General features: G+C 40.0%; 1 protein-coding gene across 3 annotated transcripts in view; it reads left to right on the top strand.

Annotated features, from left to right (window-relative positions):
- phf2 (PHD finger protein 2) overlaps positions 1–22,532 on the top strand; it is a 31,936-nt gene extending 9,404 nt beyond the window's left edge. The window contains exons 2-22 of one of the 3 annotated variants that reach the window (XM_035151743.2): positions 4,655–4,728; positions 4,890–5,004; positions 5,424–5,584; positions 7,061–7,202; positions 7,323–7,509; positions 7,743–7,905; positions 8,335–8,422; positions 8,726–8,832; positions 10,670–10,761; positions 10,863–10,952; positions 11,893–12,237; positions 12,448–12,564; positions 14,198–14,313; positions 14,531–14,709; positions 15,033–15,100; positions 16,204–16,370; positions 17,276–17,595; positions 18,320–18,415; positions 18,502–18,611; positions 18,693–19,008; positions 20,104–22,532. In XM_035151743.2, coding sequence (XP_035007634.1) covers positions 4,655–4,728; positions 4,890–5,004; positions 5,424–5,584; positions 7,061–7,202; positions 7,323–7,509; positions 7,743–7,905; positions 8,335–8,422; positions 8,726–8,832; positions 10,670–10,761; positions 10,863–10,952; positions 11,893–12,237; positions 12,448–12,564; positions 14,198–14,313; positions 14,531–14,709; positions 15,033–15,100; positions 16,204–16,370; positions 17,276–17,595; positions 18,320–18,415; positions 18,502–18,611; positions 18,693–19,008; positions 20,104–20,192 — 3,142 coding nt within the window. In that variant the 3' untranslated portion in view covers positions 20,193–22,532. Of the gene's footprint in view, positions 1–4,654; positions 4,741–4,889; positions 5,005–5,423; positions 5,585–7,060; positions 7,203–7,322; positions 7,510–7,742; positions 7,906–8,334; positions 8,423–8,725; positions 8,833–10,669; positions 10,762–10,862; positions 10,953–11,892; positions 12,238–12,447; positions 12,565–14,197; positions 14,314–14,530; positions 14,710–15,032; positions 15,101–16,203; positions 16,371–17,275; positions 17,596–18,319; positions 18,416–18,501; positions 18,612–18,692; positions 19,009–20,103 lie in introns of all 3 variants that reach the window. The other 2 variants (XM_035151741.2, XM_035151744.2) reach the window with 2 other exon arrangements.
- Positions 22,533–22,779: the final 247 nt, after the last annotated feature.

Below are 22,779 nucleotides of genomic sequence, written 5' to 3'. Positions count from 1 at the left end.
TCCAAAACATTTGCAGTTTTTTACCTCTTGGGTTTACATCGTTTTAACAGTATTTCTTAAATGCTTTAATCCAAAGCAAGAACTGAGTGAGATGATCTGTATCGTATTGTCCCTATTTTGTACTGGATTTGGCATTTTTGATTCATTAGAGATGCAGCAATGACACGATGGACAGAGCAAAGGGGAACAATAATGAAGGTGTCATAGACTGAGTTTGTATCATTGGTGTCGACATTATGCAAATCCCAGGCTGGTCTAAATGCTTTTTCAGAAGCCGTAGCAGAAACCCTGCTACTGCTATTATTATTATTATTGCTATTATTAGTTTGGTTTTTATTATTTTATTTTGACTTAAATTATGTTCAGCTCAAAAGTTCTGTCTTTCTATTAGTGAAATGACACAGAGATAAACCAGATTTGTCACACACACATTTACATATATATGTCAGAAACACAACAATTAACTTTGAACATTTCATGAGGTAGTTCTGTTTCAGGACAAATTAAAGACATTAAGGGCATCCATCAGTTTTTGGAAGTGGTGGTACCACTTTCTTCTTTGCAGCCGTGGCTACAGCAGTGGAATGCCAATTTGTATGCCTCCGCACCGCCGACAGCCAGTGGCCAGAGGCTTTATGTTTTCGGGTTGTCTGTCTGTCCGTCCGTCCCATTCTCGTGAACATCATATCTCAGAAATGCCTTGAGGGAATATCTTCTAATTTGGTATAAATATTCACTTGGACTCAAAGATGAACTGATTCGATTTTGATGGTCAAAAGTTAAAGGTCAAGGTCGCAGTGACCTCACAAAGCCTTGTGAAGGTGATATCTAAGGAACACTGTCAAGGAATCCTTTCACATTTGGCACAAACATTCACTTTGTCTTAAGGATTAAATGAATTGATTTTGGTTGCCAACAGTCAAAGGTCAAGGTCATGGTGGTCTCACAAAGTACGTTTTTCTTAAGTGTGATATCTTAAGATCAGTTTGAGGGATGGTCTTCGAATTTGGTACAAAGTTTCACTTGGACTAAAATATAAGCTGATTACATTTTGGGGATCCAGGGTCAAGGTCACTGTGACCTCACAAAGCTCATATTTTGCCTTGTAAATGCGATATCTCAAGACTTTCTTTGAGTGCAAGTGAAATCAGATCAAAAGTTCAAGAAATTCCCTCAAGCAAAGTGATTGTATTTCAGTGGTTGGCAGAGGCATACAACCGCTGCGCGGTAATTGTAGTTTTCCATGGGCTTATGCGATTGTGCCATGTTCTGGTTTGGAAATGTGGCTTGAGAAGTAACCTGCTCGTTATAGCAGTTGCGTAACTATATGAGATTCCCTCAGCATTCTTAATTTCTCTTTGGACCACTAATTGGACAGATGTTATACTATGCTATTAAATACATTCCTCATCATCAGGTGCATCAGGTACATCGTCATTTAATTGGCAGAGTCGCTGTCATCTAAACCCTCCAATATCAGGAAAGTGCTGATTTGCGTTACCCAGGTTCTGTGCCAGCATGTTTCTGTGACATCATTGTGTCTGTCTCTATTCATAATAACTATGGGACTACTGTGCCACCATCAGGTCCAACTGGAAATTACAAAATTACCTGTTAAAACTTGTATGCAATATCCCATTAAAATAAATTAAGACTCCTGCAAACAGCAGGTCAGTAGCAGCAAAAACATTAGAACAACTTAGAAAAGTAGTTTGTGGAACCCCCCACAGTTGAAGGCTTAAAATGAAAATAATATTTTATAAAAATGTAATCAACATTTTGTTATTTAGACAGAGGCAGTTTAATACTCTGAATCTTCAGTGAGACCAGAATGACCTGACAGCTCCCAAACTTGAGGCGCACAAATCTGAATTGCCCCCTGGTGGCTGGCTGCACATAATCATCGCAATCGCCATGTTAGGAGATGGTGCAAGGGCCAAACTAAAAGGTCAATGTACACGCCAAATTCTCTTCCCAAAGATCGTCTCTGTCATTATAACATTGATGTATGTTCAAGTTTCTTAGAAGTTTGGCTTCGATGGCCTCTGCCAGGGAGATTGTGTTTTTGTCTGTGTTTTGCTAGTTTGTTAGTTACATGGATTATGCAAAACTACTTGAAAACCAATTTCCATGAAATTTTGTGAAGGGGGTGGGACATACCAAAGGAAAACACCATTGATGGATCACAGATTTTGTTCCACTTTCTTTGCAGTATTTCCCACAAAAGTAATTCAAGCTATGTCAGTAGCTGTACAATAATTATTTAATGCTATTAAAACAGGGTGAAATGATTGGCAGCTCGATACAACGTCTTCACTCCCGTTCACTACTGTGCAGACTCTAGCTCCTCATGACGTCAGCAGTGCAAGAGGACATCACCACTATACGAGATATGTTAGCATTACTTTTGAACAGTGAGAGAAAGTGGAGCTATGTCGTCCATCTTTATTTACAGTCACTATGCCAGATGCTTAGTACTCTGTCATAGCCACTGTAATAACATTGAACAAAACTACCATTTTTAAATTTGAAATCAACACTACAGTAGAAACCTAAAATAATTTTGCATAGAATTTGTAAACATTAGTTAAAAACCAAAAATGTAAGTGCATTTATTCCACTGAGTGGTATCTCTAAAAAGTTTGTCCAACTGTCATCCAACCCACTGTTTCATATGTTCTTGAAAGCAGAACATGTAAAATAACATTAGAAAACCAAAGAGTGTTCTTGAATAAACAGCCATAACAAGAAATCACTGAATAATGTAGGGAAGGATTTTGGATCGAGCAGCATAAATTCACTCTGTACTGGCCTCCTACCTCTCAGTAATATTATCTTAAACACTCATAAACATAAATTAAAGATTGTACTTTAGATTACCTAGGTTTCATTAAGTGTATTTGATCTTTAAAAACGTTAACATAAAAAACGTAACAGTTCATGTTGTATGATCCGTTGTCAGTCTTTGTAGAGGAGCAGTCATTTCTCTTGTGCCCCACACAGGAAGGTAAATGGTCACAGTCAGTTTCTGAACCGTTCAAGGTCGACGCTGCTCTGCAGCTCATTAGGTGATGACAGATTCAGATGTAGTTCAGACCTGGTCCAGGTTTAAAAATAAATCCTGTTCTCATAAAATCAATTTTGAAATCAACCAAAGCAGAGAAGGTATAGTCGAGGTAATCTGATCCCATGTTGTGCGTTTTAGCTTATCAGCAGCCTGGAGTCAAGGGGAAATGTTTATATAAATCTCAAACTGAAGTGAACACACTGCCAGACTGACTGCATTAAAGACATTCTTGAGCAAGAGTGTCTGAACATCTGAGTTTGCTTGCACAATTTTAGTTTAGGAGATCTCCTCCAAGCCACCAAGTTAAGGATGTCATAAACAGGCTGTTCCACCACGTCTGCACAGCCACCTAATCCACTGCCTTCACTGAAAGTGAGCAGGCCTTGTAGTGAAGCCGTGGAGTTCCCAGGGGAAAAAGGAAAGCATTCTGGGAAACTCCCAGCTCAATGAGTTTGGGAGCAGCGGCGCCAAATGGGAGGAATTTGCTTGCATAAGACACAGTGACCGCTGCTGCTTGAAATAGTGGGAGGACGTGTTTCACTGTTATCAAACCAGACAAATGCATTGGCTTCAATCGTCTGGGCATCTTTTCATCTTCTTATCACTTGTCTACAATGGTGATGGCTTATTTTCATCACTGCTGAGGATTTGATTACAAATTTCCACCCAATGATATTACAGTCATAATTTTATACTTTCTCCTCACTCTAGTTTTAGCTTATATCGCTCACTCAATTACCGTTTTTATTTGTGAGACTTGATAATTAAACACAAGTTACTGAAGTATCATGGGAAGTAAACAGCAGTAAAAGTCTTCTTTTAATTATTCTCATTTTGTGAGTAAATGATGAAATATAGAAATGATTATTGCATCAAAGACAAACTGCCTCGTGATAATTGTGTCCTTTTGTTCAGCAGCCACAGTGATATACAATACTCATATACAGAGTGTAGACTGATATTTATAGCCCCCTGTCTGATGTAAGTGTTGTACTGTCCTCGCCTGTCCTGCCTCTCTGTCCTGCATTGGACTGGACTGTATGTGAGACTCGTCGTCCTCTCACTGTCTTTCACTTTAAACCAGGAGTCATTGTAAAGGACCATTCCAGTGTTTTTTCATGGTTCATCTTCCGCAGTTGCTCCAGGCAAATTACTGTTTTAGATTTTAAATGCGTCTGTGCTTCCAGACAGCGGGTACTACAGCACACTAACTATCAGTCAAGGGATTTCGTTTTTTGAGAAATTGAACTGGGTGTTTGTTAAGTTTTAATTTTAAAATGTTACATTTTTACATTGACCAAATGATTAACTGATAAAATGGGTTAGGGTTAGGGTTAGGTTTAGAAGAAAATAATTGTCCTCTTAAATCAGCCGTTAGTTGCAGTACTGCTGTCAAAGGAATGAACATAAATAAGAGCAGACGTGGTCTCACAGACACTGATTCTGAATGTTTCAAGTTTCCGTCAAGTTGACTTAATCGGTACAGCGGGAAAAGAAAGAAAGAAAAACTGTTAGTACATACTATGAAAATGGGTCCTTTAAGGTCACATTAACTTAACAGTAAAATGTATTCTTTTCTTGTTTCAGCTGTGTTGGAGTGGATGAAGATGACGCTCCCGATATTGACATATATCACTGCCCAAACTGCGAGAAGACAGATGGTAAATCCACATGTAAGTGGCAACCTTCAGGCGGAGTCACTAAATGTCATGTCCTTAGCAGCTGATATGACTATTTCCCTCTTCAGATTTATATTCAATCATTTGCCGTATTATTTTCTTGTGTAATACACTTTCTTTCTTCTTTTTTCTCTGATCTTCAGTGAAAAAGAAAAAGAACTGGAGCAAACATGACACGGGACAAAGCACAGATATCAAGGCTGTTCAGAATGGCAGTCAGGTTTTCATCAAGGAGCTTCGCAGTCGGACATTTCCAAGGTAAAGACATTTTAGACAGATTTGATTTTTTCCTCACCTCCTCATGGAACTGTACACCTCATCACCAAAAACTGTGGTGTTTACTTGAAATAGTCAAGTAAGCAAAAGGATATTAGGATTAAATTAAATAAAAATACAGTAAAATAAAATGATTCCTCACAATGATTATCCCTCTTGACATTTTATTCATATTATGTAAATATTCTCCTCTTGTCTTTTACTAATAACCCCAAAAGGGGGCACTGTCTCACAACTTTTAAGATATCTGCACTCTAGTGCAGATATCTGCACTCAGATAGTTTCACATGTTGTTGACATAGTTTTCACATCTCATTGAATGTCTTCAAAGTCAGTTGAACCCTCCATCACACATCTGTCATGTTGCTCTCTGCTTCATGCTGCTTGTTTGTGGTTTGCAGTGCTGAGGATGTGGTGGTGAAACTGAGCGGCAGTCAGCTCAACATGGATTACCTGGAGGAGAACGGCTTCAACGAACCAATCCTGGTTCAGAAGAAAGATGGTCTGGGCATATCCATGCCCGCTCCCACCTTCTACATCAGTGATGTGGAGAATTATGTTGGTAAGGCGCTCCCTGACTGTAACTACTGCCACTGCTGCTGACAGTCCCTCTGATACTGTCTGTTAATACCACTAGTACTACTGCTACTACCTCTATAACTACTGCTACTAGTTTTATTACTAAAACTACTCCCACTGCTGCTGATAGTTCATCTGATACTCTCTGTTACTACCAGTACTTCTTGTGCTACTTCAAGAGCTGTTCCTACAGCTTCCACACTTCTGCACCTATAACAGTACTTGTACAACTGTTCCTACTAATTGAGGTACAATTGTTGAAACCCACGTCACTACTGCAGTTAACACTTAAGTTATACTACTACTGAACTTACTACTCCTATTACAACCACACTTAATACTACTACTAATTTGTATTACCATTGCTACTAGTTTTAATATTATAATTATTACCACTGCTGCTACTACTATCAGTGCTGCTGTTGTTATTGTTGTTGCAACTATCTCTTCAACTACACCCAACTATTACTATATCAGTGCAGTAATTACTATTGCTGCCATTACTGTGCAAGCATGTCAAAAGACCAGCTGTAGTATTCACTCATCTAATAGATAGAACAAACTACTGTTTCCACGACTAACAATACTACTATTACTATAACTACTACTGTAATTAATGTTACTATACCAATAATAATTTCATATATAATATATAATAGTAGCAGTGCTAGTGCTACTGTTTGTATTGTACTACAGTATTAGTACTACTAGCAACCTCCCATTTTAATACTTTCACTAACGCTTTTGTTGCTGTAACTGTCAATTTTACTGGTGTTAGTGGTTTGATTTAGGATGACTAATGATACCTCTAATATCACTGGAAAAAAATATGACTGTTATTTCCACTGAACCAATAGTGTTAAATGCAGTAGTAATATTACCCTTGTATCACTACAATAACCTGTACGACTTTCACTACCACTCCAGCAAGGTTGAAATGTAACTAAGTACATTTGCCTATGGAATTATAGTTAAGTACGAATATGAGGTATTTTATTTGAGTATTTCCATTTATTATCACTTTATACATCTTTTCTCAGGGAAATGTCCTTTTCAACACACATTTGTGTAACTGACAGCTGTAGTTACTATTTACCTTTCAAATTAAGATTTTATACATAAAATATATTCTGTGTTGTAACAAGTACTAAACCAACTTGCCATTAAAATTAGTGAGGGAACAATAATATAGTAAGATGCAAACAATAATAATATCTACCCTCACGAATCACAAGACCAATGTACCATTTTGCTTTTCAGTAGGGGGCGCTGCTGTTCTTTATTCCCCTTGTTTCCTGGTGCTCAGTGATGAGATCACTTGTTAGATTTCAACAGTCCACTGCAACAGACATGTTTTGTTGAACACTTTCCAGTCTAAAGAAAGTGTAAAGCCTGTTGGTGGTTAGTTTTTCTGCATCTTGTCTTATTGTGTCGTCTGTGTCCCCTGTTATCATCTCAGGTCCCGACGTTGGCGTGGACGTCGTTGACGTCCCCAAACAGACGGACAGCAAGATGAAGCTCAAAGAGTTTGTCGACTATTACTATAGCACAAACAGAAAGAAAGTGTTAAACGTCATCAACTTGGAGTTCTCGGACGCAAGGTACATACTGTGTCTCTGTGTGTCTAACGGTCACGTTTCTAAAATGAAATCTGGCTGGTGAAGGGGCCAAAGTCTGGAACACTCCTGGTGATGATTTCTCTCTCTGTTTTCCTGGGACAGGATGAACAGTATAGTGGAGAGTCCACAGATTGTGCGACGGTTGTCTTGGGTAGAAAACTACTGGCCTGACGATGCTCTGCTTGGGAAGCCAAAAGTCACCAAATACTGTCTGATCTGTGTCAAAGACAGCTACACAGACTTCCACATCGAGTGTGGCGGCGCCTCAGTCTGGTACCATATCCTCAAGGTCTGTCACACTTTTGCTTAGAACAGGATGTTGCAATAAAACCTGTGTATCACACAGTCAGTGTCATCTGCCTCTAATATGATGAGAACAGTGTTTACACTGCACTGATTTCCTTCTATTCTGAACGGATTCTTAGGAGGCCGTCAAGAGACAATGTGGAAGACATTATGTCTCTCACATGATTATGATGATGGAGATGATGCCAGAAAATCTGATTGCATTTGTGTTTTCAGGGGGAGAAGATCTTCTTCCTCATCAAGCCCATGTCTGCCAACCTGTCTCTGTACGAGCGCTGGAGATCATCGTCCAATCACAGCGAAATGTTCTTCGCTGACCAAGTGGACAAGTGTTACAAATGCACTCTGAAGCAAGGCCAGACTCTGTTCATCCCGTCAGGTCAGTGTGTGTGTGTGTGTGTGTGTGTGTGTGTGTGTGTGTGTGTGTGTGTGTGTGTGTGTGTGTGTGTGTGTGTGTGTGTGTGTGTGTGTGTGTGTGTGTGTGTGTGTGTGTGTGTGTGTGTGTGTGTGTGTGTGTGTGTGTGTGTGTGTGTGTGTGTGTGTGTGTGTGTCTGTTTGCCTTCATCAAATAACTTGGGGTTTTGTACTTCTGCTTGGGAAAAATGATTCAAAAAAATCAGTCAAGACATGAATGAAATACATTTTCTTACTCTTTAAACAGCAAATGAATACCTGACAAATCCAAGTACTTCATTACAGAGATGCAAAGTCATAAAAATACTTGATTGCTATAAATAACAGGTAATAATAGAATATTTTAATTACATATACTGACTTTTCTCTTTTATGATATATGACGTCACCTCAGGTTGGATCATTGCAATACTGACCCCAGTCGACTGCCTGGCGTTCTCTGGACACTTTGTCCACAACCTGAGTGTGGAGATGCAGATGAGGTTTGTTCACGGATTCATCACACACACATTCATTCTTTGTGCTGTGTTGTTGTTGTTGTGTTTGGTAACTGGCTTGTTGTTGTTTTCATGACCATGTCCTACTTTTGAGGGATTTAATGTGACTCTAAGGTCTTGGCTGATCTGACTCAGTAGTTTCCATCATTTTTAGCTCCAAATAGTCTGTGTGTGTTTATGAACTCTCCACGTTTGGAAAAACCTTGAGAATTACATAGTTTGATGCAATAAACTTGTTGTTAATACATGACAGTGTTTAGCTGAGCATTCTCGGTTTATTCTCCTCAGAGCGTATGAAATTGAGAAGCGGCTCAACGTCAAAACTCTCAACCCCTTCCCCAACTTTGAGACGGCGTGCTGGTATGTCGGACGACATCTCCTGGAGCGATTCAAAGGTGAACTCTTAAATCACTTTCATGTATTTATAGACCCAGCCTGCGCTCTCACGTGCAGTATTCTCGTGTAAACTTGCATCCCTGTTCAACTGGCCATCTCTCCAGAAGAATGCACGAAAGAGGAGAATATACAAACACTGTCAGAAATGTCTTTTTTCCAAGCGGCACAGGCGTAACGCTGCAGGTCTGCAGCACAGATGAGGAGCTGGATGCTCTAATATTATTTCAGTCATTAAATCGGTGAATCGCTGAGTTCACAGATGATTAGCTTCAAAAGATTTGGCCCAGCTAGAATCATTTGCTCCATTACAAGCCTGTGTTTAAACTCTGCTCAGCTGGCCTGGGCCAATTGTTTATGTTTCCACCATTTTCTATGTGTGTGTGTGCGTGTGTGTGCCTGTTGTGTGCTGTGCAGACTATTTCTAACCCACCAGGCTTTGCCATTAATATACCATTATTCTTTTTAACTTCATGGTCAGAGCAGGAAAGTGACTCAGTTCTCTGCTGCTGATATTTTGTCCTAATAATTTCCTATTTTATCCTAGACATACTTCCTTTCAAAAGACTTCTCAGATATCTTTTACCATTACATTAAAGAGTAAATCCACATTAAGACTTGGTTTGCTAAAGTGAAGCATTGAAGTTGAAGCATCTCAATCCAGACTTGCCAAAGGTTAGAACTAATTGTTATAGATGCAGTTTGGAGGTATTACCTAGAATATCACTAACGCTAATTCAATGAGTTTGTTTTTAGTTTTAAAGGACCAAATCAGTGAGACAGCAATAGCTCTTTATAGATGTATCAGTATCTGCTCATGTCAACTAGAAAATAACAAAATATCACAGTGCATATGTTTGAGGTCACTTAGAAACACGAATGCCAGTTCAATTATTTTCCACTGATGTATTTTTATTAACAAGTCTTTACCTTGGTGAGCTCACACTGCAGCAGCTCACAACAATAAAGAAGAATAAAACAAATAGACTGTAAAAGATGATCTAAACATAGCTGGTTCGCTAAGTCAAATATACATTAAAAACACACAATACCACGAACAAATACAAACTAAACTGAAAAACAAAATGTATGATACATATGCAGGATACTCACCTGACCAAAACTTTGGCTGTTTTTATATACAGTATATATTTTTCCAGGTAACAAATTAATTTGATCTACATATATATATTTTCATACACTGTTAATATTCTATTTAAAGGTCATATTCAAAGACTTCTGAAACAAACCTATGGTGCTGCAAGTACACATGGGAAATGAAGTTCATTCATATAAAGATACTGTAAATTTGACCAAACATAAATTGAAACTTATCAGGAACTGTAGAAAAAATAAAATGAATCAAACACACTTTCAGAATAGTTTTCCTGTGATGGAGGGCAAATGTTCTTTGTAGTAAACAGGATTAAACACAGTAGCTGTGTATAGAATTTACTGTATAGTCATTTGACTGTGCTTTATTAAATTATACTGGTCACAGCTAAAACTGAAAAGGAACTTTTTGTTATAAATCGTTTGAGATTGTGGCTGACGCCCTGAGAGAGCAGGATGATGTTGATGTTGTTCCTCGACGACTCAAACTCGCCACTCCGCTGTTTTGGGACTGAGCTCTGGTTTGTCTAAACACACAGTCACACTGTTGACAGAGTTCTTCTCCTGTTCACTGACGAGAGCAATAATCATCTGTTCGCTTACATCCTGTAAATCTCAGCTGTGCGCCATAGTTTGACTTTCTTTTTTAAGTTAATGGCCTCGACTTCTCAAGTTTTAAAGGTCACAGTCGATTCAATGATAACATCTGTGTTTCTTCTCCCGTAGGTTTACATAAAGCAAATAAACAACCAGCTCCATATCTGATACATGGTGCCAAAATCATCAATGGAGCTTTCAGAGCTTGGACAAAGAAACAGGTACAGATTTACCCAAGAGGATTTACTGTACAGTAAGTGTCAGTAGTTTGTGTCTGATGTTGTTACAGGATTGACGGTGTGGTCTGTTTACCTCCTGACAGGCGCTCTTAGAACATGAAGATGAGCTTCCAGAGAACATGAAACCATCCCAGCTCATAAAGGATCTTGCCAAAGAGATCAGACTGTCAGAGGTATTTTCAATTGATTTAAGTTTAAATACAATATGATCAATTAATCAGTCTCTATGTGTTTCACCAGGTAGTTTTACATTTTGGTGGCAGTGAGAGATGAAGGTTTACATTTTTACAAGCGACATATTAGAGTCTTCGTTACTAGAGGTCAGATTTAATGAGGCCATTCAGAGGATAATATGTAATGATCTGGTGATCTCTCCTTCTTTACCTTATTCATGGTTTGGACAAACCTTTTCCTTTTTTGGATACTGCAATGCCACTCTTGGGCCCAAAAGTCACATTTGCACTTAATATTGCATGATATAATGAGAGTGAAATTTACAAGAACATTCATGATCTCTATAGGATGAGCCCTTTTTATTTTGAAGACACTTAACCTTCCTCTACTGCCCCCCACAGACTTTAACTTAGATTTTTAATATTTGAATTTGCAAAGTCAATTGATGGCCTTGGCTCTGTTCAGTGGGAAGAGAGGAGGTGTTAAGGTGAATTACTTCCTTTGCTGCTGATTTGAACTTAAGAGACTCACTTTGAAACAGGTACTTCTGAAAATAAAATAAAATATAATACAAATCCTGTATTGTAGTACTGGAAGCAGAACATTCAAGACTTACTTAGGCAAATGTAATTTCCAATTTATTAAGGTTATTTTTCAAAAGTTCACACTTCAACTGCTTTGCCAAACTCGTCAGTTTGCTTGTTAGTTAGTCATTGCAGACTCATGGCTTTTCCAACATCTTAGTATTGTGATTGGGATTTTGCTAGGGTTGAAGCTTTGCAGCATGTGGCTCAGCCCTATACTTGATCATCAACTTTTTACTATTTATTTTAATTCTTTTTACTTCATATTCAATACATCTTCAGTCGTCAGGGTGACATTTTATTACTGATTGCAAAATTATATTGGCCTTTCTCCATTCCCCGCCTCCACTTGTAGAATGCAACAAAAGCCATTAAGAGTGAGCCCGCCATTAAGGTGCCAGTGGAGGAGCCGCCATCCACCCACTCTGAGCCTGAGGAGCCTGTGTCGCCGGCACATGTCCCCTCACCCAGCAGAGAGAAGGCTAGAAAGAAGGCTTCCAAACCTCCCAAGCCTCCCAAACCCCCAAAGATACCCAAGGCGCCCAAACCTCCGAAGGTGCCGAAGGTCAAGGAAGGAGGAAAGAAGAAAGCGAAGAAGGCAAAAGAGCCGTCGCCGCCTCCGAAACCCTCCAGCTTCGCAGCTCTCGAGTCCCATGCAAAGGACATATTGAGTAAAATGGACCAGCCGAAAAAGATGAAGGTGAGCAGTTGGTAATGTTAGCATAAAGTAAAACTGTCGTTTTGTTGTGAAATTATGGTTTTTATCCTTTTTTAAATTAATAGGACTCCATTTTTTTGTATCTTTTCGAGCAGAAAGTCAAATCTAACCATACTTGTCCACAGAAAGTAACTCACAGTGACTCTTAAATATGTTTTCTGTTAATAATCTCAAATATTTCCATTTTCTCAGGCTGTTAAAAATGTCCTGAGTATGTCAGAGAAGGAAATATCGAAGCAGAACAACGTGGAGAAGTTTGAAATCAGAGAGCAGAATAAAAACAAGACTGAAGCAAAATGGAAGTATAAGGTAAGATCGTTTCAGCCGTCATCATTCAAAACTAATGGCTGCCTGTTACAGGCCAAAGTAAATAGTATTACAATCTGTTAAAAGTTAAAACAAAGTGAACGTTTGTTGTCATTTAGGGAAAAAATGTTTGTAGCACTTTTGAAGGTTACAAGCTGAGCGGCTGAAGAGAAAAGAAAAAAGAAGTGTGATTGTCCAAAAGAGATTTGCACACTTCACTTCAAAGCAATCAGCGGAAATAATGATGCGGCCTTAGTCGCACATTTTAGGTCTGCAGCTCATCACAGCTGCTCCAGAGACCTTCACCGGCCCAGAGTTTATAGAAGGAAACTACATTATTACCGTACCCACCACCAAATATGCACTCATCTTTTACAAAAGCTTTGTGTATCCTTATTACTTACCAACATGGGGCGGCTTTTTCAGAGGTAAAGTGTAATTTTGTCAAGAGGAAGACATTAAAGTGCTTTAGTTTAGTGGAAAATTCAATGTCAAACTTGTGCTGAATGTTTGTAGTCCCTCCAAGGATCCCCGTCCCACTGCTCCGTCACATCAGGCCAAACACTTGCAGATGGAGCAGAGACGCTGTTAGATGTTTACCAAGGTCACTGTGGACCTCATCTTCACTCATTATCACAGCTCCTCTGTGTACAGTGTGCATGTTAGTGTCAGGTTATAACATGAATGAGACAATGTGACATCTCAGTTTCACGTTACACACGTGTTGTCATGTGCCTTTAATTTAGGAGACAAAATTGCTAAGGAGTGAATATTTGAAAATGTATATTCTTGGATTTCACTTAATTGCAGTTTATGGCAGCTGTTTGCCATTTGTCTTGGTTCAGTTTAAACTGAGTCACAAAATGATCCATGGAGATAAACATCATGATGATTTCAGGATTTTAAACACTAATGTTTTCATTATCAAGGAATGACTCCCTGCTACTTTCTACAGAACAGTTTTGTGTTACTCACGTATGGCACTTAAGATGTGACGCTACTTGTTTGAGTAGTAATTAAAGTACACTTCAGTCAAAGTGGAAATGGGCTAAAACCTTATAATTTTTATAAATATGTAACCGAGCTTTAATAAAGATGGATGAATGAAAATGTATTAAAAGACTAGCCTGTTAGTTTAATTAATTAATCCATTTATTTAATTTAGTCATTGGCTATTTGCTGCAGCAGCAGATTGACATTAACGTGATTTCACCTCATTAAAGACAAATAACCGACCCAGAGCAATATAAGCATTAATCGGAAGTTTGACTAATAGAAGTTCAATATTCTCTGTGCTTTTAGCTCAGATTTTGGTCCCCACCAACGCTTGAGAAAAATTAAGTAGCTACAGGCTCCTCTCTGTTCAGCAGCTAGTCGCTAATGAGGTGTGCAGCCGGTTGAAAGATTTATGATGGGATTGGTTTGTTGACTGAAAAGACAAAACAATGAGCTAAAAGACGCTGAACCGCTCTGCAGGGCTGAAGGCAGCTGGATGACAGTTCTCTGTACATTTTCAAAGTGTGATCTTTTTCACCTAAAATGTCAACACTAATCTATGTGTTCTAAGTTACAGTTGCTGATCACTGTCTGTCATATAACATCATGTCCTAAACTTGTTTCCTTTTGAACTTTACAGAACAGTAAACCTGACTCCCTGCTGAAAATGGAGGAGGAGTGCAAATTCGACAGAACACCACTGTCAAGCAATAAAGACAAATTCAGCTTTACTGTGTCTCACAAGAAAATGCTTGGGTATGTATGGAATAGCTGTGATTGCCACATAAATGTTTCATAAAAGGTCTTTTGAGGGAAGAGCATGTCAACCTTCTCATGTGGCATATTACGGTGATTACAGAGCTATGTGGCTATCAGCACCATGTCCATTAGAGCTAATTCAAGGACTTCTCGCTGCCAGTTGCCTGGCTGAGCCTCACATCACCCCTTTATTGTCCTGTGGTTTCCTCTCCAGCTCCAAGACGCTGAAACCTCAGACCAACTCAAGTGTTTTTGGTTCATTACAAAACCTAAAAGAGGACAAAAGCAAGCCAGTGAGAGACGAGTATGAATACGTCTCAGATGAGGGAGAGCTGAAGATTGATGAATTCCCCATCAGACGGAAAAAGAACACCGTTAAGAGAGATCTTTCCTGTGAGTATTTTTGGACTTATTGGAAACTGTTGGGTTTCAGTTGATTTGGACAATCAACTATCAAACCTCAACACTTCTAGAGTCTCAGTTGACACAGCATTGAGTATTGTAAAGTGTGAAAATTGGCATTGAATTCTGAATTACATTATTACTTTTGGTTACTTACACTGCTTTCAGACATATACTGAACTCTGAATAATCTCCGGACATTCTTTGGAGGGGCTGTATGTGACAACGCAAATAATATGATGATTATTGATCGTTTCAGATTAACAGCCTGTGTTTGCACTGCTGCACAATTAAAGAATTCTTGTATTTCCCAGTTCTGTCAGATATCAGAGAGCCCATTCAGGCAGCCAAAAAACCAAAGTTGCAACCCTTGGTGACTAAGGTACGTCTCAAATGTGACTAATGTTCTACACATTAACCAAACGTTGTGCCTTTCCTCTTAAGTAGCTGATGTTTCACCAGTTTGTGATGTCATTATACACTTTGTACAGAGTGCTGTAACTTGTACCTACAGTGTCATTTACACTGAAACTTTCTAAGAATGCAAACCATATCCTAACCTTGATTTTCCCTGAGCTTCCTCTCCACTTCCAACCAAGCAGAAGTCTCATAATTAATGTCAGCATCATCCTGGTCTGTGTTATCAATCAAGAAAAACAGGAAACTGTCCCAGTGGATCCACATCCTCAGAGGTGGCAGAAACACCAGATTTACTTTGTGTCACTTAGTTTGTGGGAATTTCCTTTCAAGTTACTTTAGGAATATGTTCAAAGCAAATACTGTATAATAAAGATGGACTACATGACAGCCCCCAAAAGGGAAACCAAAACATCTGAATCTCCCCCTGCTGGCTGGCTGCAGTATACGCCATAAACCAAGCCCCCTCCATATAAGCACATGGTCCAAACTATAAAGATCAAAGTCCACACCAAATAAACTGGCACTGTATTATAATTAATTTTGTTTACATGTGTCAAAATGTGCATATGAATAAAAAAAAAATACAGAGCTCATTTTTACAGTGCCCCCTAGTGGGTTATTCTGGCAGAAATCCCTAATAAACTAGAATGTCACTCAGTATAGTGCATACCTCCGCCAAGGCCCAAGAGTTCCCTTAACTTCAGTCAAGCTGCACCAAATTTCACATAGTTATAGTGGATCTCACAATGTTTAAGAATGGGTTATTTCCTGACTCATACCTGATGCCTCCATCAAGTTTCATCACTCACGTAGTTTTTGTGTAATGTTGCCTACAAACAAACAAACAACCAACCAACAAACTAATGAACTAGGGTGTAAACATAGCCTCTAAACTAAATAGAAATAGAAATAAATGGTTAAGACTCAGGAAACAAAACAGCTCCAATAAAATATCTCCTATAAATCACATTCAAAACAAGAAGTGTCCTGCAGAATGTCCGAGCCTTAAACGGTTTCTTTGTCTCTCATGTCTGTTTCCACTCTGTCCACTCTCTCCAAAATCAGAGCGCCGACTCTTCGGATGAGGAGACTCTGCACATAGACACAGAGACCAAGCCTGAGGTCAAAGGTCGCAACTCTAAGGTCAAGAAAAAGGCCGGCAGCGCCGCAGGGATTCTTGACCTGCTGCAGGCGAGCAAGCAAGTGGGAGGGATTGACTACAGCACCAACAGGTAGACTGACTTCTCCTCGCGTCATTACTTTCTACTTTTTCACTCCATTTCCTTCAACACCAATGAAACGTTCACGTCTAAACACACTCGGGTTGCAGCACATGCACGGTCTTACACGGTCTGTAAATGGCTCCCAGTGGACCATTCTCCCCTGCGTAAATGAAATGTAGGTCTTACTCCACTTAATGGGGTGACACGCTGACAAACTAACGGCCCAGTCAGCGCCCATATAAGTGGATGAAAAAGCTGAATTTTATAACTTTGCTCAGAGCTGAAAAATCAACTAGTGACTGGGGCAACAATTTACACAGAATCTGTCAGCAGTTAGTGTTAAGTCAATGTTTGTTTCATCCCGTGTTAATCTATCAAGCGCTGCGTGGCTCCAGGCTCTTCCTTTTCGCCTTTTGTTGTTTGCTGTTTTGTTCAGCCCTTGATGGTCTGTTTCCACTGCACTGAAAGCTACAAATGAGCCAAACGTCGACTGAAATATGTTAATTTCTCAAATCATTTTAAATCTTTGAAGAGGAAACTTTGTGAAAGCATGGAACGCAGCCCACCTTCAGCTCGTTGTGGGAGTTTGATGGTCACTCTGCTCACTGCTGCAGCTAATAACCCTAATAGGTGTGGGAAATTATTTTCATTGCTGCTTCTAAAAGCAATCGCACGTCTGTGGAGAATATTTAGATTTGACAGTTTTATTTTTCTTTTCCAGATTCTGTGAGGTTTTTTTTAAACATTTTGCAGATGTCAAACGATAATGATGCTTAATAGCACGACTGGTGACATTGACATGGACTTCAAAGCCGACTTCAATTTATTTTCTCAGTCGCTCTTCTCCTCTTCCTGCATGTTGACCGCTGTGTAATGGCTGCGTTGTTGTGTATTTCTTATTGACGTACTTACAGTCAGCCACCTGCATCTCCCAGCACACAGGAGGCCATTCAGGGCATGCTGTCCATGGCCAACCTGTCGTCTTCAGACAGCTTGCAGCAGCCGTGGAGCAACAGCCAGTCCAAAAACAATAGCCAGTCGAAGAGCAACTCACACAGCGCGCAGGCTGGCAAGAAGGCCGGCGGAGGGGCCGGCGCCGGCGGAGGCAGCAACAGCAGCAAGCGGCCCACCAAACGGCTCCCCAAGAAACCCAGGAAAAGCAGCAGCATTGAGAGTCTGGATTACGATGACGACCAGGATCACATGGACGCGTGTTTCAAGGACTCAGATTATGGTGAGACTAATTTCTCTTGTTCCTGTGCCATTTGATTTAGTTATTTTGTAAGCAATGAATGAGAAAATAATGATCTGCCATGATTCTCAGTGCTGCATAACAGGTGCTGTTAAAAACTGTTTGACCCCAGTGGATCAACATGTGGCTCTTTAACTCTAGATGTGGCCTTTTCATTTGAACGTTTCATTAGGACTGGATGATAGGGTTTATGTTTATTTTTCATGCATTCTTTCCAGTGCCTCCCTTTCGTGTTGCTCCAATTTGTGAAAAAAAGCCCAGATCCTCTTTAATAAGCCATTAACACGCATTATCAATTGTTATTTTACATCCTTTTTCAACTTCTAATTATGTCTAATTAGTTTTTCATAGCACGAACGTTCTCTTCTGAAATCCTCAGTCCTGCGTGAAGCGTTTCTCACATGCTGGCTCTCGTTTCTTCTTTTGTAAACAGGTCATTTTTTATCTTGATCATCCAATTATCAGTTATTAAAGATCTAGATTGTGATGGTTGTGCTGAGCAGGAAGCATTCAGCAGCTGTCTCACAGCTGTCCTGCAACTTCCACCATTCTAGTTGGTTGGGAAGCAGAGACAAGGTTGGGAAGCAGAGACAAGTACACAAATTCGTTCCTCTGTTCATTATATATGACAATACTTGTCCAGTATATTATATTCTCTTTGACAACGAAGCACATGTTAGTAATCTTTTACAACTTGTGATTGTAGTTTACCCCTCGTTGGAGTCCGAAGAGGATAACCCTGTTTTCAAATCAAGATCGAAAAAACGGAAAAGCAGTGATGACACGCCATACAGCCCGACAGGTAAATACAAGCATATTATTGAAGGATGTCCACTGTACATTTTATGGATTAAGTGAGGTTTAACCTGTATATCAATCTGATCGCAGCCCGTGTAGGACCCTCAGTTCCCCGACAAGAGAGGCCGGCAAGAGAAGGAGCCCGAGTGGCGTCCATAGAGACGGGGCTGGCCGCAGCCGCAGCAAAGCTTTCTCATCAGGTTTGTTAATGAACAATACTTTTACACAATACTAATAAGTATTCATGAAAGTGGTGCTCAAAAAACTATATGTGTCAACAGGAGGAGCAACAAAAAACCAAGAAGAAGAAGAAAAGCACCAAAAAGAAGGCAATAGTAATTGAGGAGCCCCCAAAAATCTCTCAGGACAGTAGCTCGCCGGAGCACAATCTGGACTCCCAAGATGGCAGCCTGACAGACCACGAGTTCAACACTGGAACGGTCAAGTCGCCGGGGGTGCCGCAGCCCATGGCTCCTGGGGTCTTCCTCAGTCAGAGGCGACCGTCCATGTCTTCTCCCAACAACAGCACCAACTCCACGAGCACCAACAGCAGCAGCACGGCGAAGGGGGATCGTGTGGGGTCAGCAGATGCCAAAGGTGGGCTGTAATGAGGGATCCTTATTCACCATGTTACAGAGTCATGTCTAAAGCTCCTGTGTGTAGGTTTTTTTAGCCACGCTAGCAGCATGACGCATAAAATGTCAATCAGGCAAGAGTTTACTCTCGCAGATTGTAAAGTAGTTCTGACTGAATCTATGTGCAAACAGATAAAGGGCTGAAAGTAGCTGATGTTGGAAAAGGATGCAAATACAACGCTGAATGGTATATTCTGGTTCCACAACAGTTTTCAGCTATATCCTCAATTTAGCACGTTGACCATGAACATTCCATCCATATACCAGGTTTTGTAGTTGTAGTTATCATCAAACATCTTTCCAGGAAACTGTCTTGAGTTAATATTCTTATGAGGAAATGGTCTATAAACTGGAGATGGATGACCTCTGACCTCCTCAAATAAGTAAATGAAGCTGCTTTCAGACATGAACTGAACTCCAGAGAATCTCTGGAGGGGCTGCATGAGAGAATACAAAAGTCTGAGTTAGAAGTGAGAGGCTGCGGACTTTCTCCAGAGTTTCTCCTGCCAGCTCGTGGTAAAAACTCTGGAGAGTGTCCGAATGCCTGAATGAACCCATGTGAGAACACATTAGGAGATCCTGCGCAGGATTAACCACAAGCGAGTGGGCGTGTTGGTGACGTTTATAACACGCAATGGGTGCAAAAATTAAAACAAAAAGAATAAAAATATCTCAGGATGAAAACGACTCCAGCTACTGATGCTCTTTAAAGGAATACCAAATAGTCCACGAAAACGATGGACCACTGCTGGCAACAAATAGGAATTACAATATATATTGCTGTGATAGTGTTTTAGCTTAAAGGCACCCGGTGGGGTTTTGCCCACTGGTGGTGCTATAGAGCGTGTTTATGAGTGGGTCCAATAGGAGGAGAGAGGAACGATATACACGTTCCTGCTACTAAGAAGCAACATATCAATGCTCCAGCATTAAGGGGAAGAAGACGACTCCTAGCTAGCAAACATGGATGAAAACAAAGTATATCTTGTGTTATTAGCGCTCACACTGTAGCTGGACACCCTGTCTTACCTCCTGTCTCCTCTTGTTCTTTTTACAGCGAAGCGGCTAAAGAAAGGCATGGCAACAGCCAAACAAAGACTTGGAAAGATTTTAAAGATCCATCGAAATGGAAAGCTCCTCCTGTAGTATGCAGCGGACTGTTGTAGGACTGGGAACTCATGAGCTGGGTCCCATCCCAACCTCACTCCCTGTTCACTGATTAAAGCCAACAATGGAAAAAAACAATAACTGCAACAAGATGGGAGAAGAAGAAAATCATGCATTTTTCAATTTCTAAGAAGAACATCACTCAAATAGGTTTTTGCCTCTACTTATACTTTATAACTTTCAGATATTAAAGTGTACAGAACCTACTATAAATATTTTTTAAGAGAACATGTCATTTTACTACAGCTGTTAGTTTATCAGGGGTTGCTAAAACATGAAGTAGAAGTACATTGCAGTCATTCCAAGATTTTTGAAAGTATCCCTTGCATGTATTCAGTTGCATGTGTGCTTTGGCCAGGGTCTGGGGATTTTACTTGTTAATTCCTTCTGTATGGATGCAGCTTATCATTGCAACACTGATGATGGATGGATCGGCCTCTCCCAGGAGCGCAGATTCCCCGTGTGTTGCTGCCGAGCACGGTTTTGATTGGAGTCAACTCGAGCATTTATCCCTTTATGTTAACACTGACGTTTGCAGAGCACTATCAGCCCTGATATTTATTTATTCGTGTCGTAGATAGGAAATGAGAGTTCACGGAACAACTGTAAAGCACAAAGTGAATCACGAGTAGCGCTGTGCACCAGGAGGAGGCGGCGGCGGCGGCGGCGGCGGTGGCGGTGGCGGCGTCCGGATGTTTCCTGCAGTTAAACATAGGAAAGCATACGACTAAATGGCCATGGAGGCCTGCTGAGGATATGTGTGTTGGACATGAGAAGCATAGGACTGCTCACCACGTGGGACCTGTAGCTAATGATAAGCCTCATCCATGTCAGGTCTGCAGTTGCATGGGGATACTTTCTCTCTTCTTTTGCTTTCGCAGGCAGCACCAACAACTTAGGCTCCTCTCTGCATTTATACGGCTTCACACAGTACAGTATATAGAATGTAGCTTGTACATAGCCTTTTAAATTACTACTTTTTGTATCTTTTCTCCTTAAGGCTTAATCCTACATTTTTACCGGTTTTGCTAATTATGAATAAATGAATACAAATATATATATATGGATATACATTATAGTCCTAATATTTGAACTTTTATTTTGTTTTTTGCTTTTTCTTTTAATAGCAGAGATTCATTTTTAACTTTGTTTCCCCCCTCCCCCCTTAGATTGAAAGGTGTTGCCTGGAAAACAACTGAAGAAATAATACATTTTATTGTCATATGGCCTTACATACACAAAGCTAATTGTATTGTTATTCTGTTTGAACAAGACACGAAGCTTTGAGGAAAAATGATATAAAAAGGAAAAAAAATACTTAAAGTTTCTATGACCAGCCTCTTGTTCGAGTTCTAGTATCCTGAAGGGTTTCGGAATTATTTTACTAGCACCTTGTGAAGTGTTTATGTGTCAGTGATGTAATTTATTAATGTTTGTAGCTTTTTTATACTTGTACAATTCTTAAGAGTTACTTGTGAAATTTCCCTCAGCAGAAAATTTGAGTTTTTCTTTTTTCCTTTTTGTTTTGGATGTGTGTGTGTGTGTGTGTGTGTGCGTGTGCGTGTGCGTGTGCGTGCGTGTGTGTGTGTTTGGGGGCATCGCAGACATTTTACACACCAGAAACTTCATTAGCAAACTTTTTTTCCCATCCCCATCCCATCTTCGCTCAGTGTCGATGTTATCATGATGCCATGGTAACCATTTCCAATGTGACATGTTATTATTGTTAATATTCTAGGTCCGAGCAGACGCGTCCTCGCCTCCGTCACGCCGTTTCATTTGGGTCAGGACATCTTTAAACCTGGTTTAATGTGCTGCACTCTATAGCAGCAGTGTTTTAGTCACAGATGTAAACCACAAGTCCACTCCTCACACATGAGATTCGCTCCGATCAAACTCTGCCAGTGGGACATATTTTCAGGTTTTTATTTGTACAATTTGTGTGTTGCGTTGTTGTGGTTTATTTTTTTATGTCCGACCTATTAAATGCATCCACTGTGCCAGGACAGTGAATGATACCTGTTGTAGCTGTCTTCCCTCACTGTTATTTACAGTACTAGTAAGTATTTACAATCCTTTTTGACCTGAATCTATATTTTTCTGTATTTAGACAATTCTGTTTGAGATCATGGCTCACTTTTTTAAGACATAGAGAAATGGCAAACTCCGAGGAGCAAACATATTGTTGTTGAATGATATGATTGTCCGCCTTGTTTACTTTTGCAATACAGTTACTGTGGAAAACCTCCTTTGTAATGTGTTCCTCTCCCACTTGCAATGTGACGGCTTCTGTGGTGTCGACTAAAAATGTTTTTCCTGCTTCACATTGTCATATTTCCAGTTGCATCATACCCTGCACCAGTGCACACTGATCACACACTGATCCGGCTCCCTTGTTTTTTTTCAGGCCGAGCTTCAGCCCCTGGTCTCGGTTCGGGATCTTGTCTCCCAAAGCTGTAGCAGCTACTTTAGCCAAGTCATTAATTAAAACCAAGCCAAAGTCAACACCATTAAAACTGTATTAACGTGAAAGTGCTCTCCAGTAGTCGGACTCTTTTTTTATTCA

This window comes from Hippoglossus stenolepis, chromosome 3, assembly GCF_022539355.2.
Source record: "Hippoglossus stenolepis isolate QCI-W04-F060 chromosome 3, HSTE1.2, whole genome shotgun sequence".
Lineage (NCBI taxonomy): Eukaryota > Metazoa > Chordata > Actinopteri > Pleuronectiformes > Pleuronectidae > Hippoglossus > Hippoglossus stenolepis.
Note: the sequence above shows the minus strand (reverse complement) of the source record. Positions and strands in the feature narration are given on the sequence as shown.